We start from the raw sequence: 15,542 nt of genomic DNA, 5'->3' as shown, positions 1-15,542 counted from the left end.
ACACCGTCACCACCTGCACTTCGGTGGCAGATATGCAAGAAAAATAATTTATTGAAGTGAGCAGAGTCAAGTTTTGCAATACGTTGTTCGTAATATGGCACTTTGAGTGTGTCTGTATGTAATGTGGTTGGTTGTGTCGTATGCAGATGTACTTTGTGGTGTATGTATTAAATGTAACACTTTCTATTAAGCTTGAATCTATAATGCCCTACAAGCATCTATAACGCCCTATAAACATCTATAACGCCCATAATTTCCTATAATGTGTATCACAATGACTAACAGCTATGGCTGAAGACTGTGAAAAAGCACTGAAGTGTCATAATGCATCTCTACAAAACAAGTTGGCTATGATGCATTATGACATTTAACAGATAAACAGGCTAATGATGACATGTATAATGCATAAATGCGTTTTAGATTGACAATGTATCGTAAAGGTGGTTATGAGGTGATGCGAGGGCGTATAATGAATCTTATAATGACTTATAGGGCGTTATAGATGCTTATAGGGCATTGTAGATGCAAGCGTCATAGAAAGTGTTACCAAAAACTCTCTAAGGGGCACAATAAAGGATATCTTACCTTAAGCATGATGAGTATAATTACTTTAAATTACTCATATAGAGGTTAAAGTACAGGTTTTAAGAATCTCAACACTGAAATGTGCATGTGATTACTTTTTCCATTACTGGAAAAAATAATCACATGCACCAAGCAGAGTGTCTACTTCCAACATGCGCTCATGGACAGAAGAGAAACCCACCATCCAAACCATCAGGTAGGAGAAGACGGCGATCCAGACGGTGGAGAGGATGAAGGACAGCATGAAGTATTTCTCCCAGCGAGGCTTGCCGCAGTTGGGGACGGTGAAGAACAGGAGCAGCAGCAGGGGCCAAGAAATCAACCACTTGAACTTGCTGCCAATGCCCCCTGCACCAAACATGGAGGGCAGAGATAGGGCAAACATTTCACTGCCTCCTTTCCTGAAAGATTCAGCTTGGCGTCATTTCCAGTCTTCTCACCAACGTTTTCTGGAAATATTCACCTCAAACATTTATGTTCAATTAAAAAAGGTAGTTAAACCGTGTCAAGCTGCATCGATTCTTAAAATGCATGGCGTTCAAACCTTTTGAACCAGTTCGGCGTACCGATACTTTCACCAATGTAGACTGGTTGTGGATCAGATTCTGTCAAGTTTTTTTTTTTTTCCCCATATCAAATAAGTAAAGATGGATGAAAGGGCAGCCATGTTCAGAGCTGTCAAAGTGAATGATCATTAGTCAGACTATGGGAGTCACTGGCTAATTTGAGGAAGGGCATCACAGCTATTGATGTGGAAGCAGATTTGGAGGCTGATGAAGCACAGCCTGTCAACTAAAAACTCCTTAACACTAATGGAGCACTCGAGCTCTTTAAATGAGCACACTCATTTGCGGGGGTTTGGGATAGACGATACATTTATAAATATCATGCAATGTCAAAAACGTCAATACCCAAAGTTGGTCAAAGTAGTTTTGCCCCCCCCCCCCGCTTCCATCTCACTCATCTCTGCCATCACATTTCTGTGCATTGCTTCCTCCACAAGTAAATTAAAATCAAGGTCTGTCCACCTACGCCAATACACACAAACACACATACTTGGAATATGAAAGGGGGAGACGGTTTCGTTTTCTTCCGCCTCGCTCGGTTTGTCCTCTGGCACGTTTCCATTTTCAATCTCAACCTTTCCGTCCACCATTTGTGTCTCCACACCGTTGGCAGCCTGGACCAACTTCTGGCGCTTTCAGAAAAGAGAAACTAAGTCATGGAGCTCTACGGCACACGTGCTGCAAAAACACCGACCGGCTTAGCGTCGTGACGACCACAAGTTGTTTACGATTACATGCAAATGATCAAACTAGGCAAACTACGTATCTGTGCGAGTCAGGTGAAGGACATAAAAACTACAGCGCCTCACTTCGAAAGCACTCCAAGTGTTTCTATTTGGAGCAATAAAATCTGTACCTCTGTGATGATGAGGCGACTAGCCATGCGTAGACGGGTCTTGGGTCCGAAGTGGCTGGTGACCATGATGCGGAGGCCCGCCTCTGGAAACCTGAACTTGGGCGGGCTGGCATTCATGATCTCATCCACCATCACCACCGAACCCCGACTGTAGGCCTTGCTGGGCTTGACTAGAGGTGGAGACGCATGAGGACATGCGTGAAAAAGGTCATCGTAATGCGTTATGCACATTACACAACATCAGTCTACTGGATTGTCATACATTCGTGCAGTTGTGTAGAGCGTTAACTATTTAATTCAGATTTACTTACACTTGTTTTGAATTTATTTAGTTGGTATTGTCCTTACAGTGAAGCACTTCATAACTTTGGCTTTGAAAAGGTTTTTTTTGGGGGGGGAGGGGCGGGATTTCCCCCCAGTTGTATCCGGCCAATTACCCCACTCTTCCGAGCCGTTCCGGTCTCTGCTCCACCCCCTCTGCCGATCCGGGGAGGGCTGCAGACTACCACATGCCTCTTCCGATACATGTGGAGTCGCCAGCCGCTTCTTTTCCCAACAGTGAGGCGTTTCACCACAGGAACATAGCGCGGGAGAGGATCACGCCATTCCCTCCAGGTCCCCCTCCGGCCCAAACAGGCATCCCAACCAACCAAAGGGCGACCAGGACACATATCCACATCCTGCTTCCCACCCGTAGACGAGGCCAATTGGGTCTGTAGGGACACCCGGCCAAGCCGATGGTAACGCGAGGATTCGAACCGGCGATCCCCTCGTTGGTAGCAACGGAATACACCGCTGCACTACCCGGAAACCCGGCTTTGAAAAGTTACCAGCAAATCAAGTTTCTCGTCATGGCATATCATTCATGAGTTCTTCAGGAGGAGGAGGGGGGGTCAAGGCCATCATGAGCCATGGGAACATGGAGCACCATTTTGTAGTTTACAAGTGTAACAGGATCACATGCATAAATTCCACTAATATGAACCCAATGAATATTTATGAATGCCTACATTATCCGACGAGCTGTGTCAAAGTTGGCGCCCACCGATCACCTGTATTATTTAGCAGACCAGCGAGCATCATTACGGTATCAAGGACAATAAGAGTGCATAGCTCCTTTATGTTGCTCCTTTATGCTGGCATTCTAGTTTCATTTTGTGCCGTCTGAAAAACGTCTCCATCCAGGGAGCTGACACTTTCTTCGGCTTACAACACGCATGCCATAGCTAAGTAGGACACACGTTTCCAAAACTGTTGAGTCGCTGTATTCTTACCACTAGCTGCAAAATGCTGTGTAGCATGAAAACATTTCCACTGCACACTTTTTAATTTTAGCCAGCCTTAATTTGACTTATTATAAATGCAAAAATGCACATAAATTAAACTTTGTAAACACAGCCAGCACAAACATTTCGTCTGGAGAAATTCATTACCGGTCCTGGAGTCAGTGGGGTTGACACCCCGGAGACCGGGCAGGGCAAAAGTAGTTCACATGCAAAACACACGCGCACACAGCACAGCCCTGTTGACAGTAAGCAAGAGCAGGTTTAGTAAGGCTAAACAGACAGGCATGTCACGCTACAGCACTCAAAGCTGACAATAGGCGACCGCTGGTCAGTGGAAAGAGTTAAAGCCTTTGGCCCGTTGAAGGGAGGACACAAGGTAGTCGAGAGCCCTGTGGCTACGAGGGAACCTGGAACTTACTGTGTTATCACCCCACAAAAACCATTTTTCAAATCAAGGTTGAAGACACCAAGTAACGTATGACTTTGGCATGAAATTGCAGTGCCAAAAGCAGATTCATTTTGAATATCTACAATCTTTTCCCCCCTTTTTCTCCCCAGTTGTACTTGGCCAATTACCCCACTCTTCCAGGCCGTCCCGGTTGCTGCTCCACCCCGTCTGCCGATCCGGGGAGGGTTGCAGACTATCGCATCTCCTCCGATACATGTGGAGTCACCAGCCGTTGCTTTTCACCTGACAGGAGTTTCGCCAGGGGGACGTAGCACGTGGGAGGATCACGCTATTCCCCCCAGTTCCCCCTCCCCCCCGAACAGGCGGTGCTAGTGCAGCGACCTGGACACACACCCATCCACACATCTGGCTTCCCACCTGCAGACATGGCCAACCTGTGTCTGTAGGGACGCCCGACTAAGACGGAGGTAACATGGGGATTCGAACCGGCGATCCCCGTGTTGGTAGGCAACGGAATAGACCGCCACGCCACCCGGACGCCATCTCGACTCTTTCTTCTTTTTTTTTAAATTTCAGTTTGTTTAACGATATCAGGGAATGCAATTCACGGATGCTGCAGGGTCGGGGGAAACTCCAAAAAGTCAAAAAGTTAATATTTGGGGAGAGTATGGGTTTTTGCAGGATATAACAAATTCAGCAGAATTCCCTTATATGATGGGCTTGACCATCTCAAGTTAGTTTAGCAGAAAGCGGAAGGTTTATAACACTGCAGACCACAGCTGACCAATGAACAAGAGAAGAAAATACAGTCTGCATATAAGAGCCAAGGTCAATCTCCCAAGCCATCAACACCAGCCGAAAAGCTTGCTTTTACATCTCATAGTTGAGGCATTTTCTCCCATAATGGGTTCTCGGGTATTCAAGCCTGTCTGGATAACCTTACCTGCTGACAGTAAAGGCGATGACGGGTCGTCATCCCAAACATAGTCATAACTAGTATTACCATCCTCCATCTCACTGCTGGCTGCCGCATTACCGTTGGCCACATTCTTGTTCCCCTTCCCAGAAAAGAACCTCTGCATGCTGGAGTTGAATCTGGGAAAGGAGGGGCAAACAAGTTTAGTCAGGGGGTCCATGAGCGGAAAATGATTGGCTGGGGGCCGGTGGATAAAAACTGCACTCTCAGCCATGCCCATTTACAAAGGTTGATGCTAGATCCAACGGAGTGTAGGCGCAGAAGTAGATGCGATTGGTTGTTGGTTAGGGTTAGAGTTTAAACTCCTTTTGAATTTCCATTGTTAGCAAGCGTTAACATTAGCCATCGTTACAGTAGAATCTGGCAATGCTAAGATCAGTTGTAAGCTAGCTAGCTAAATGTTTCAGTGCGCATCGTTCGTTTCAAGTCAGTGCGCTTCGAGGTTCCGCGGTCTATTGGCTGACGCAACAGCCAATCACAGCTACTTCTGTGCCTACACCCCGTTGGATCTAGCACCAACCGTTTACAGAGTTGGCAGTGTAGAGTTCGCTGGCTTAAGGCGTGACATGGAAGAGGCACTTCTATTCTTTTATCATCTCAACTGTAACGATAATGAATGAGTAGACTCACTAGCCCTTGGCTAACGGGTCAGACCCTTTCTTTGACTTGGCGAGCTGACAGACTGAGCAGGAAGTGACATACCGCTTGACATCTGCCACCATTTTGGGCCAAAATAAAACTTGAACCGCAGCCAAGACGTGAACCCGGGTCATCCGCACCATGAGCGACTGCGCTAACCAGTCGACTAAAGGGTCCGACCCGCTGGCTAAGGGCTAGCGAGTCTACACGTCCATGAACCTGCCTCGGCCCAAACACCATTAACCTGTTTAAGCCATTTCATAGGGATGATATACTATTGGAAAAAAACTATAGTTGGGTCTTTTATGATTCTTATAACAAGGTCAACATAGAAAGTATCAAATTTATGCGTCTTCAAGACTCTAAAAGCTGTTTATCAGCTAATCGGGCCGACCACACTTCAAGTACCAATACCTTAAAATGGCTCACCCTGCACCAGAATAGACTGCTGCAACCTACGAACACAAACATTCCCGCAGAACTTGCAAGACGAAGTTTTACCTGTTGCATAATGAAGCCCAAATTTTAAAAAAAATGCATTCATTATATCTGAGAAATTGAAATGAGGGACAAGAGCAGCATTATTGGAGTAATTTTGTTCCGTTGTGTATGTGCGTGCATATGTATTATGTGCATAGATGTGTGTGTGTGTGCGCATGTATGTATCTTATTTTGACTGAAACGGTCCACAAAATGGTCAGCGGGTATTTTGGGCCAGGGAGCCATATGAAAGTGCGGCCTACAGTAAGCACTTCTTCTGTCTGAATGAGCCGGAGAGAAGTGATCTGGTTAAGCTTGTGCTCTTAGCCACTGCAGAGGGAAAAGATTAAACTCTTACGGCATGGAGAGAGCAGGCTGAGTCTGACACAGATTACCAGCTGGGCGACCCCGCTGAACTGCAACAGAAACAGCAGACGGGCCAGAGCCACGCAGCCGCCACGCTGCAGTCTGGATTTAAGACACCAAACTGTCACCCTGGATGGATTTTTGTCCGGTCACAGCGGTTGGTGAAGAAGTTGCCATATCAGTCGAAGTTGAGGCTCAAGATGTTTGCAGAAGGTCAGACCACTTCTCTCTTGGGGTGGATCTGTCTTCTTACGTTCGCACATGGGGCATTAGACCAAAGCGGCCGTGCCATATCGGAAATGTTGTTTAAGCATGTGATTTGACTAAAAAGTTTCTTTATGACCAGATAAGTACAATTACAAATTAATACATCGTTTCCAATACCCAGTTAAGGTTCCTGGTGGCTTTGTTTGGTGGTTACCTCAGGATTGCCAAGCTGATCAGCCGGGAAAAAACACGACAAGGGGGCGTGGATGGAGGAAAACCTTACCATCTCTCTACACACATCTACACAGTTTGGTTTGTATCAGAATATGGTTGCTGTATCGGAGCCCCAGAGGTTAGTATGAAGGCATGTATAGCAGGTGTAGCATCCCTCTCCCAGGATGTTGCTTCAAGACAGGAAGTGGTGTCTGCAAAACTGAATGGGTATATAACAAAAATAAATTAAGAGAGTCTACATCGTTAAGGGGTGCTCAGGACTTACTTCATGACAAGGATATATCCGACATACATCAAAACCAGCACCAAGCTCTCCCACCTGAAATGGAGACAATTACATGATTAGGTCCAAATCCCTCCGCAGTTAAAAACCACACAGACAGTCAAACCAGCCATTAGTGTTCCTTCACACTTCTGCACCCATTACTGCAGGACATAATAAAATGGCCATTATCAATACAGTTTGAGCATCTATGGTCCCCGCCCCCATTTTTGGGGGGGGGGCTGCAGACTACCACATACCTCCTCCGATACATGTGGAGTCGCCAGCCGCTTCTTTTCACCTGACAGTGAGGAGTTTCACCGGGGAGACGTAGCGCGTGGGAAGATCACGCTATTCCCCCCAGCCCCCCCCCCCGAACAGGCACCCTGACCGACCAGAGGAAGCGCTAGTGCAGCTACACATGTTGGGTAGGCAACGGGATAGACCACTACGCTACCCGGACGCCCCTTGTTTTCCAACTTTTTGACTCATTTGCATATGGTGGTTTTTTTTAAAGCAAAATATAATAATTACTTGCAGGCAGTAACCAGTAAAAGGTTAACTGGCGGTCACCCTATTTGCACCCAATGCTGACACGGAAAAGATTAAGTGCCCGTCAAACATCGCTTAAATCAGTGTCACTTTTTTTTTTCATGAATCAGTGAATGAAATGAGGAAGGAAGGACGTACTCCTGGGAAAGTGGGGGACTTACCAAACTATCTTGTCATCGTAGATGAACTGGAATAATAAGCACACACAAAAAATAAATAAATTAGTAAATCTTGGATTGTGAAGACCATACAAGTTTTAAGCACCGTCGCTTTTGGTGCTCACATTTGAACGTGTGCAACAAAATAGTTGTCCGTCTTACCGCGATCAGAGCCACCACGGCGAGGATGTAGTAGAAGGAGTCTCTGAAGACCGACCACCAGGTCAACACCACGACCTGAAACGAGCACATTTTTAACCTGACACGCCGTCATTCCCCTGGTTTAGCTTTTCATGCTCTGTAGAGGACACACAAGTCACGAAGAGCTCTCGATCGCAGATTTTTTTAACTCGACAGTCAAAACACAGCACAAAGAGAGGGAGGTGTATGGTGGTCGACACGTCCAGAGTTCAGTTCTACGTTTCCTCCAAAACAAGTTCCAGGAAAAACTAATTGGAGCAGATGGCTTGAGCGCTCCCTCAATAAAAACAAGTTTCGCTTCCATGTGCCGTCTTTATACAGTGGCTTGCAAAAGTATTCATGCCCCTTGAACTTTTCCATATTTTGTCACGTTTCGACCACAAACATAAATACATATATTTTATTGGAATTTTATGTGAAGGACCAACACAAAGTGGCACACAACTGTTGAGTACAAAGAAAGTTATACATGATTTAAAAACATTTTTACAAATAAAAAACTGAAAAGTGCGGTGTGCAAAAGTATTCAGTCCCCCCCGAGTCAATAATTTGTGGAACCGCCTTTTGCCCCGCAACTACAGCTGCAAGTCTTTTGGGGTATGTCTCTACCAGCTTTGCACATCTAGAGACTGACATTTTTGCCCATTCTTCTTTGCAAAACAGCTCAAGCTCAGTCAGATTAGATGGAGAGCGTTTGTGAACGGCAGTTTTCAGATCTTGCCACAGATTCTCAATTGGATTTAGGTCTGGACTTTGACTGGGCCATTCTAACACATGAATATGTTCTGTTTTAAACCAGTCCATCGTAGCCCGGGCTTTATGTTTAGGGTCGTTGTCCTGCTGGAAGGTGAACCTCCGCCCCAGTCTCAAGTCTTTTGCAGACTCCGACAGGTTTTCTTCCAAGATTGCCCTGTATTTGGCTCCATCCATCTTCCCATCAACTCTGACCATCTTCCCTGTCCCTGCTGAAGAGAAGCACCCCCAGAGCATGATGCTGCCACCACCATGTTTGACAGTGGGGAGGGTGTGTTCAGAGTGATGTGCAGTGTTAGTTTTCCACCACACATAGCGTTTTGCATTTAGGCCAAAAAGTTCAATTTTGGTCTCATCTGACCAGAGCACCTTCTTACACGTTTGCTGTGTCCCCCACATGGCTTCCGGCAAACTGCAAACGGGACTTCTTATGGTTTTCTTTTAACAATGGCTTTCTTCTTGCCACTCTTCCATAAAGGCCAGATTTGTGCAGTGCATGACCAATAGTTGTCCTGTGGACAGATTCCCCCAGCTGAGCTGTGGATCTCTGCAGTTCGTCCAGAGTCACCATGGGCCTCTTGGCTGCATCTCTGATCAGGGCTCTCCTTGTTCGGCCTGTAAGTTTAGGTGGACGGCCGTGTCTTGGTAGGTTTGCAGCTGTGCCATACTCTTTCCATTTCCGGATGATGGATTGAACAGTGCTCCGTGAGATGTTCAAAGCTTGGGAAATCTTTTTATAGCCAAACCCTGCTTTAAACTTCTCCACAACTTTATCCCTGACCTGTCTGGTGTGTTCCTTGGACTTCATGATGCTGTTTGCCCCCCAGTATTCTCTTAACAAACCTCTGAGGCCGTCACAGAACAGCTGTATTTGTACTGAGATTAGATTACACACAGGTTGACTCCATCTAGTCGTTAGGTCAACATTCGATCATTCAGCAATCATCAGGCAACTTCTGAAGGCAATTGGTTGCACTAAGAGAAAAGGTGGCTGAGTACTTTTGCACACCGCACTTTTCAGTTTTTTATTTGCAAAAAATTTTAAAATCATGTATAATTTTCTTTGTACTTCACAACTGTGTGCCACTTTGTGTTGGTCTTTCACATAAAATGCCAATAAAATATATCTGTTTGTGGTCGTAACGTGACAAAATGTAAAAAAGTTCAAGGGGTATGAATGCTTTTGCAAGCCACTGTGGTTCCCAAACAGAATGTAGCCACAACTGCAAACCACACACACACACAGACACACACACACAGACACACACACACACCTGTCCAGCAAAGATTCCACAGACGCCAATGATGCAGAGGATGTTGAAGACTGCTGAGCCGACGATGGTGCCGACCCCGACGTCACCGTGAGTGATGAAGACACCTGCAGGGAGGGAGGAGCCAATCAGGATAAGCCCCAATACCAACCATATGGGAACATCTGTGTGTGTGTGTGTGTGTGTGTGTGTGTGTGTGTGTGTGTACCAATGACGGAGGCAAAGAGCTCTGGTGCAGAACTGCCAGCTGCCATGAAGGTGGCTCCGGCGACATCTTCACTCAGGTCTAGTTTCTGAAGGTTGATAAGAGGAGGTGGGCGATTGTTGGAAAAGCTAAATTAACAAAAAACACCGAGATGAGAAAATACCGAGAAGACGGGACAGATTTCCCCTACCTCGCAGATTTTCTCCAGTGACGTCACGAAGTAGTCATCACACGTGATGGCAAGGGCCAGGAACATGTAGAGAGCCTAGAGAGACAGGCAAATTCACAGTGAGGTACAAAATGGGTGGGGGTGGGGGGGGGAGAGCGCGAGAAGCAGCCGAGTTGAGGAGAAGTTGGCGGGACAGAGATGGTCTTTTGCCAGAAATTGCAGCAGAAGCTCAAAAGCGCCGCAGCCACACTAAAAGTCAAGTCGCATTCCACTTTCCACATTCCTTGTGCAGATCTTGTCGCTTTGTCACACTATTAGAGACGGAGAGAGAAGCCGCCCGTGTCAGGATCTGATGAGAGATCTATAAATTATAGATCAGATGTGACATCATAGCCTGCCAGCTCTGGCTGACGTGCCGTGCTCTATGCTGTCCACAGGGGGCAGCACAGGACTGTGGTAGGATGAGATCCCCAACTCACTGGTTTCCTTTTACTTACTGCAGCTTCATCGCCAGGACTGAGCCCATCTCAGGGTGGAGTTGAGGGGGGCCCGGAAATGACTGTGTGTGCACGATGTACTGTGGCTAACAGCGTTGGTATATTTGGAGGGAGTTGCTCAGAAATATAGTCATACAGTGGCTGTAGCTACAGCCGTGCAGATAGTTATTGTGAATCTGACTGAACGACAATACCACAATGTGGAGTATGACGACTAAATCTGGTCTGTGTCAGCATCTCGTATCCAAGTCAATATACCAACTACTATTCCCTCCAGCCGTTATCACTTATCTCATCTTTGTAAACGTGAGGTCAAGTTCTTACGGGTCAATTCTAAATTCTTGGGTGTCCAAGGTGACGTCTAACAGTGGCGTGGGAAAACAGGTCTCGGGTGTCCGGGTGGCGTGGCGGTCCATTCCGCTGCCTCCCAACACGGGGATCGCCGGTTTGAATCCCTGCATTACCTCTGGCTTGATCGGGCGTCCCCTACAGACACAATTGGCTGTGTCTGTGGATAGGAAGCCAGATGTGGGCATGTGTACTGGTCGCTGCACTAGCGCCTCCTATGGTTGGTTGGGGCGCCTGTCCGGGGGGTGGGGGTGAAATAGCTCCTCCCACACGCTACGTCCCCTTGGTGAAACTCCTCACTGTCAGGTGAAAAGAAGTGGCTCCACATGTTTTTGCGGAGGCATGCAGCCCTCCCTGGATCGGCAGAGGGGGTGGAGCAGCGACCGGGGTGGCTCGGAAGAGTGGGGTAATTTGCTGGATACAACTGGGGAGAAAAAGGGGGGAACCCCCCCCCCCAAAAAAGAGAGTAGGATTATTAGCCAAATACAATTGGGAAGAAAAGGAAAGCAGGTCACTACCCTGCATCAGGTCAGATAAGTGCATATACAGCATGGTGAGGTCAAGGCAAAGGGGGGAAAAGTCTCACGGCCGTAGACCTATAACCGGCTCTCCTTTAGCCAGTCACTCCCATCAGATTCCCAGTTGTATGGAGCTGTGCATCGCCCAAGTTATGAAAGTTATCCCCGTGCACGGCCATAAAGTTTCCCGCGCGCGTCCACGAGAGCGCCGACCTGAGCAGAAACGCATGCACGGTATTCTCCAGCAAGGTGCACCGGTAGCTGCTGCAGGCGCTCACTAAAAATAAATGGCGCTGAACACTATCTGGTGTTGGAGTAATGCACCATTCACGTTCGTAGGGGGCTGATGCCTTTCTGATTTTTGTTGTGATGAAAGAGCTCATCCCCAAATAAAATCACATTAATAATAATAATAAAAAAAGACATTTGTCAGTCCTAATCCTACACAGAATGAAATTGTACAATTTCCTGAAGTGGTAGATTTATTTTCCATGTTTATTCAGAATCACATTAGCTGCCACAGAGGTGACAGTTATTTTACGTGGGGTACACAAGATGTGACAGTGATTATATATACTCCCCCGCCCCCATCCGCCGATACCGTTTACTACCTGAAACGCTGGTACACCTTTTCATCCGAGCCTTTTGCACCGTTTTAACCTGGACTTTTTATTCATTAAATGCCCTCCCAAAATATTACCTGCTCTTCTATGGTACCATCTAAACTCACATTTAATAATTATTTGCAAAAAGCTTATGTGCATGCTCATTTTAATGTGCATTCACTTTTTACCACGAGCATTTTCTTCGCAACCAACGTTCAAAAATAAATACATTAATACATTAATAAATAAAACAGTAATGTGTTCAAGATCTGAAAATATTGATTTGAAACAGCAGATACAACTGTCTGGCCATGTAGACTACATTAGTGCAGTAGCATTTAGGCCATTTAAACTACCTGGCAACTGCATCCTGTCGTTAAGTTCAGGACTGCATTGAGATCTGAATCTTAAAGGATCACTCTGGTGTAAACTGGTTATCATATGATTTTACCCACTGGCTTCATTGTGGAGATTTTGATATAAGACTCAGCTTTACCACAGCCTCTTATGGGGCAACTGAACACAAGTGTCTGATGTGTTTTAACAAGCCCAGTCTAAACCACATAAGTGAAAATGAAAGTTCAATTATTACCCAGAAATGTCCAGTATCATCGCTAATGGTCCGTCCGACACCTTCTCACCAGTTATATATTGACACGGTGTCAATGTGACATGCAAGGTACCCTTCCATATTTGTACAGAGACCCGCCAGATGTCCCATAGACTCAAATTTTAAAACCCAGCCGCGGTATATACATAGTGATGACATACAGGTTTCAGCGGTGGGCAATCTTATCCAGAAAGCGCCGGTGTGGGTGCAGGTTTTTGTTCCAACCAAGCCGTTACAAACCAGATCCCACTAATCAACCAGTACAGCATTTGCTGAGGAACTTGATTAGGAGACACAGGTGTGTAACTGCTTGGTTGGAACAAAGACCTGCACCCCCACCGGCCTTTTCCGGATAAGACTGCCCACCCCTGGTAGATAGTGGTTATGTTTTTAGGTTAAGGTTAGGTAGCGGTTAACCCAGCATGTCTCATTTCTGGTTTAACTTGCAGAAAGGTGATCTGACAAACAGAGTAACCATCAATAGACAGCCCCGCCAGTGCAACCGAGAAGTCGTGGATAATGGGAAACCCTGTACACAGTCCAACTGAGGCACTTGGGTTTCTAGTTATTGAGCTTTAATGCCGGAATCAGACCACACCAGGGATAGGCAACATGGTCCAGAAAGGTCCGGTGTGGGTGCAGGTCTTTGTTCCAGCCAAGCAGTTATACACCTGATTCTATTAGTCAACCAATAGTCTTCGCTAAGGACCTTGATTTATAGACTCAGGTGTGTGACTCCTTGGTTGGAACAAAGACCTGCACCCACACCGGACCTTTCTGGACCATGTTGCCTATCCCTGGACTACACGATTTCAGCCCGAATGTGACACGACTTTGTCAGCCAAATTTCCAGCATCGGGCCCGACGAACGGGCGTCTTTACCCCGTGTAGTGTGACATAATGTGAGAACAGCTATGCCCCGTGACACCCAGAACACAAGTCTAGCACGTCAGAATACTTGGCATTTTCCCGCCTAGTCCGACATCTATGACGTGTTCCTTGACGTTGACCAATGGGATGACAGCGTGCTCTCTGACGCACATACATAAAAACGGCAAAGAGAAAGCGGTGCTGCTGTTGCCGCCAACCGGTGGAACGAAGAAAGCTTTGCTGGGCAGTGGCAACAACACCCCTGCAGGCCTTTTTTGACGTTTCCTCGAGACAGGACCATGAAAGAGCAAAAAAAAAAAAAAAAAAAAGATGGGCTAAATGTTTGCGAGAAGTAGCGGAGGCACTTCAGCAACCCGGTGAGTAGCTGGTTAAGCTATGCTAGGTTAGCATCCCCAGTAGCGTCCGCAATCATTTTTTATTTTATTTTTAATTTCGCAGCACAAGACTGCCAGCATTACGCATGGTGTTTCTGTAGCCATGAATGACAATTTCTTGACTCTCCTCCCCGATGACCTATGAACTCACAAGCTCATCAAAGGCAGCGTACGATGATTGGTTGGGGTCATGCTTCTAAGTTAAACCTCATTCTTGGGGTAAATCTCATTTAAAATTAATCTTTTACTTTAGGAGTCACCATTGTAGTGCTGCCAGTCTCTGTCGGCCAGCACACTGCAAGAGTTTATGGCATTACGATTGGCTAATCTGACATGGTGATCATGTGACAGACAAAATCGTCATGTCGTTCGATCCCGGCGTGTCCAAAATCTTCAAAATGAAGCCGACGCGTATAAAATGATATAGCCAATATGCATTATGGCAAAAGCTACAAAAACAAAACCAAGATTGTAAAGGAAAGAAATAGGAATTATATTTTAAAATACACTCAAAAAAAAAAAAATCATCAGAAGAGAGGCCTTCTTACCGCCAGGATGTGCAGCAGAACAGCCCCGCTCTTTCGCTCATCGTTGGTGAAAAGGTCATCGGGGAACTCGTGTATTGCTGAGGAGAGAGAAAAATGTCACCGTCACCACACGTCAGCAGCAGCATGACAGTGAAGTGCGTGTCCCCACCCTACCCGAACCGTCTGCCACGACTGGATGTGTGCAAGTCTCAAACAGTGTCGGGCCTGGGGTGTCCGGCAGAGAGCCTGGTAAAATGACCATGAGAGCAGAATCGCATGCAAACGTTACAGCAGAGTCTGAGGGATGAGATCAGTCACCAAAAAGGCTGAAGAGAGCCACAGAAATTGTCACGGGATCACAGGTTCACATTTGTTTTGCAGAGCGAATGACAGGAAAAAAAAGTTTGGGGGAGGGGGGCAAATGAGTCTTCAGCCCACGTATGTCACATCCCCAAATACCCAATGACTTCATACATATTCACACAACCCCCCCCCCCCCAAACTGTAAGAAAAACACTTAACCATCACCAATGAAACCCGGGCTATGTTGAGACCCTTGAGTCACCCAGCATTAAAGCAAGCAGACAGAGGAATAAAAATGAAAAACCTCCCATGCTGGAGGATTCGTCATCCATCGTTCAGAGTCCCAGCTGTAAACGAGTGCGGTCACGGTACCATCACACGGCTCAGATCCGCGGGACGCAGCCACATCGGCGCACCCGGCCGGAGACAGACGCCTGCTAGTTCTATTAAGGGAGCACACGTCTGGAAGGAACGCCTCCACCCGCTCCTCCAGCTGACCTACTCCCGATGGAGCCCAACAAAGCAACAGGCTTCCAAGGTCGTCGGTACATCGCTTACACAAGCTACAGCTCAGTAGTGCGAAAACTGAAATAACTCGGAACGACAGGGTACCCACCGCTTTACTTTTACCCTACTTACCCACAACAGTTGGGGGGGGGGGGAAATGCTCTTCACATCAGAGGGAAAAAAAACC

General features: G+C 46.7%; 1 protein-coding gene across 1 annotated transcript in view; it reads right to left on the bottom strand.

Moving 5' to 3' along the window:
* slc24a4b (solute carrier family 24 member 4b) overlaps nucleotides 1–15,542 on the bottom strand; it is a 38,680-nt gene that overhangs the window by 2,860 nt on the left and 20,278 nt on the right. Inside the window, exons 3-13 of the mRNA XM_056294782.1 lie at nucleotides 14,567–14,643; nucleotides 10,197–10,271; nucleotides 10,010–10,094; nucleotides 9,805–9,908; nucleotides 7,739–7,813; nucleotides 7,580–7,605; nucleotides 6,870–6,923; nucleotides 4,706–4,797; nucleotides 2,008–2,177; nucleotides 1,642–1,783; nucleotides 767–933 (exon numbers count right to left, since the gene is read on the bottom strand). Of these exons, the coding sequence (XP_056150757.1) occupies nucleotides 767–933; nucleotides 1,642–1,783; nucleotides 2,008–2,177; nucleotides 4,706–4,797; nucleotides 6,870–6,923; nucleotides 7,580–7,605; nucleotides 7,739–7,813; nucleotides 9,805–9,908; nucleotides 10,010–10,094; nucleotides 10,197–10,271; nucleotides 14,567–14,643 (1,067 nt within the window). The remainder of the gene's footprint in view (nucleotides 1–766; nucleotides 934–1,641; nucleotides 1,784–2,007; nucleotides 2,178–4,705; nucleotides 4,798–6,869; nucleotides 6,924–7,579; nucleotides 7,606–7,738; nucleotides 7,814–9,804; nucleotides 9,909–10,009; nucleotides 10,095–10,196; nucleotides 10,272–14,566; nucleotides 14,644–15,542) is intronic.

The sequence above is a fragment of the Lampris incognitus genome, chromosome 15, assembly GCF_029633865.1.
Source record: "Lampris incognitus isolate fLamInc1 chromosome 15, fLamInc1.hap2, whole genome shotgun sequence".
NCBI classification, from domain to species: Eukaryota; Metazoa; Chordata; class Actinopteri; order Lampriformes; family Lampridae; genus Lampris; species Lampris incognitus.
The sequence above is the reverse complement of the archived record's forward strand: the minus strand, read 5'-3'. Positions and strand labels throughout refer to the sequence as shown.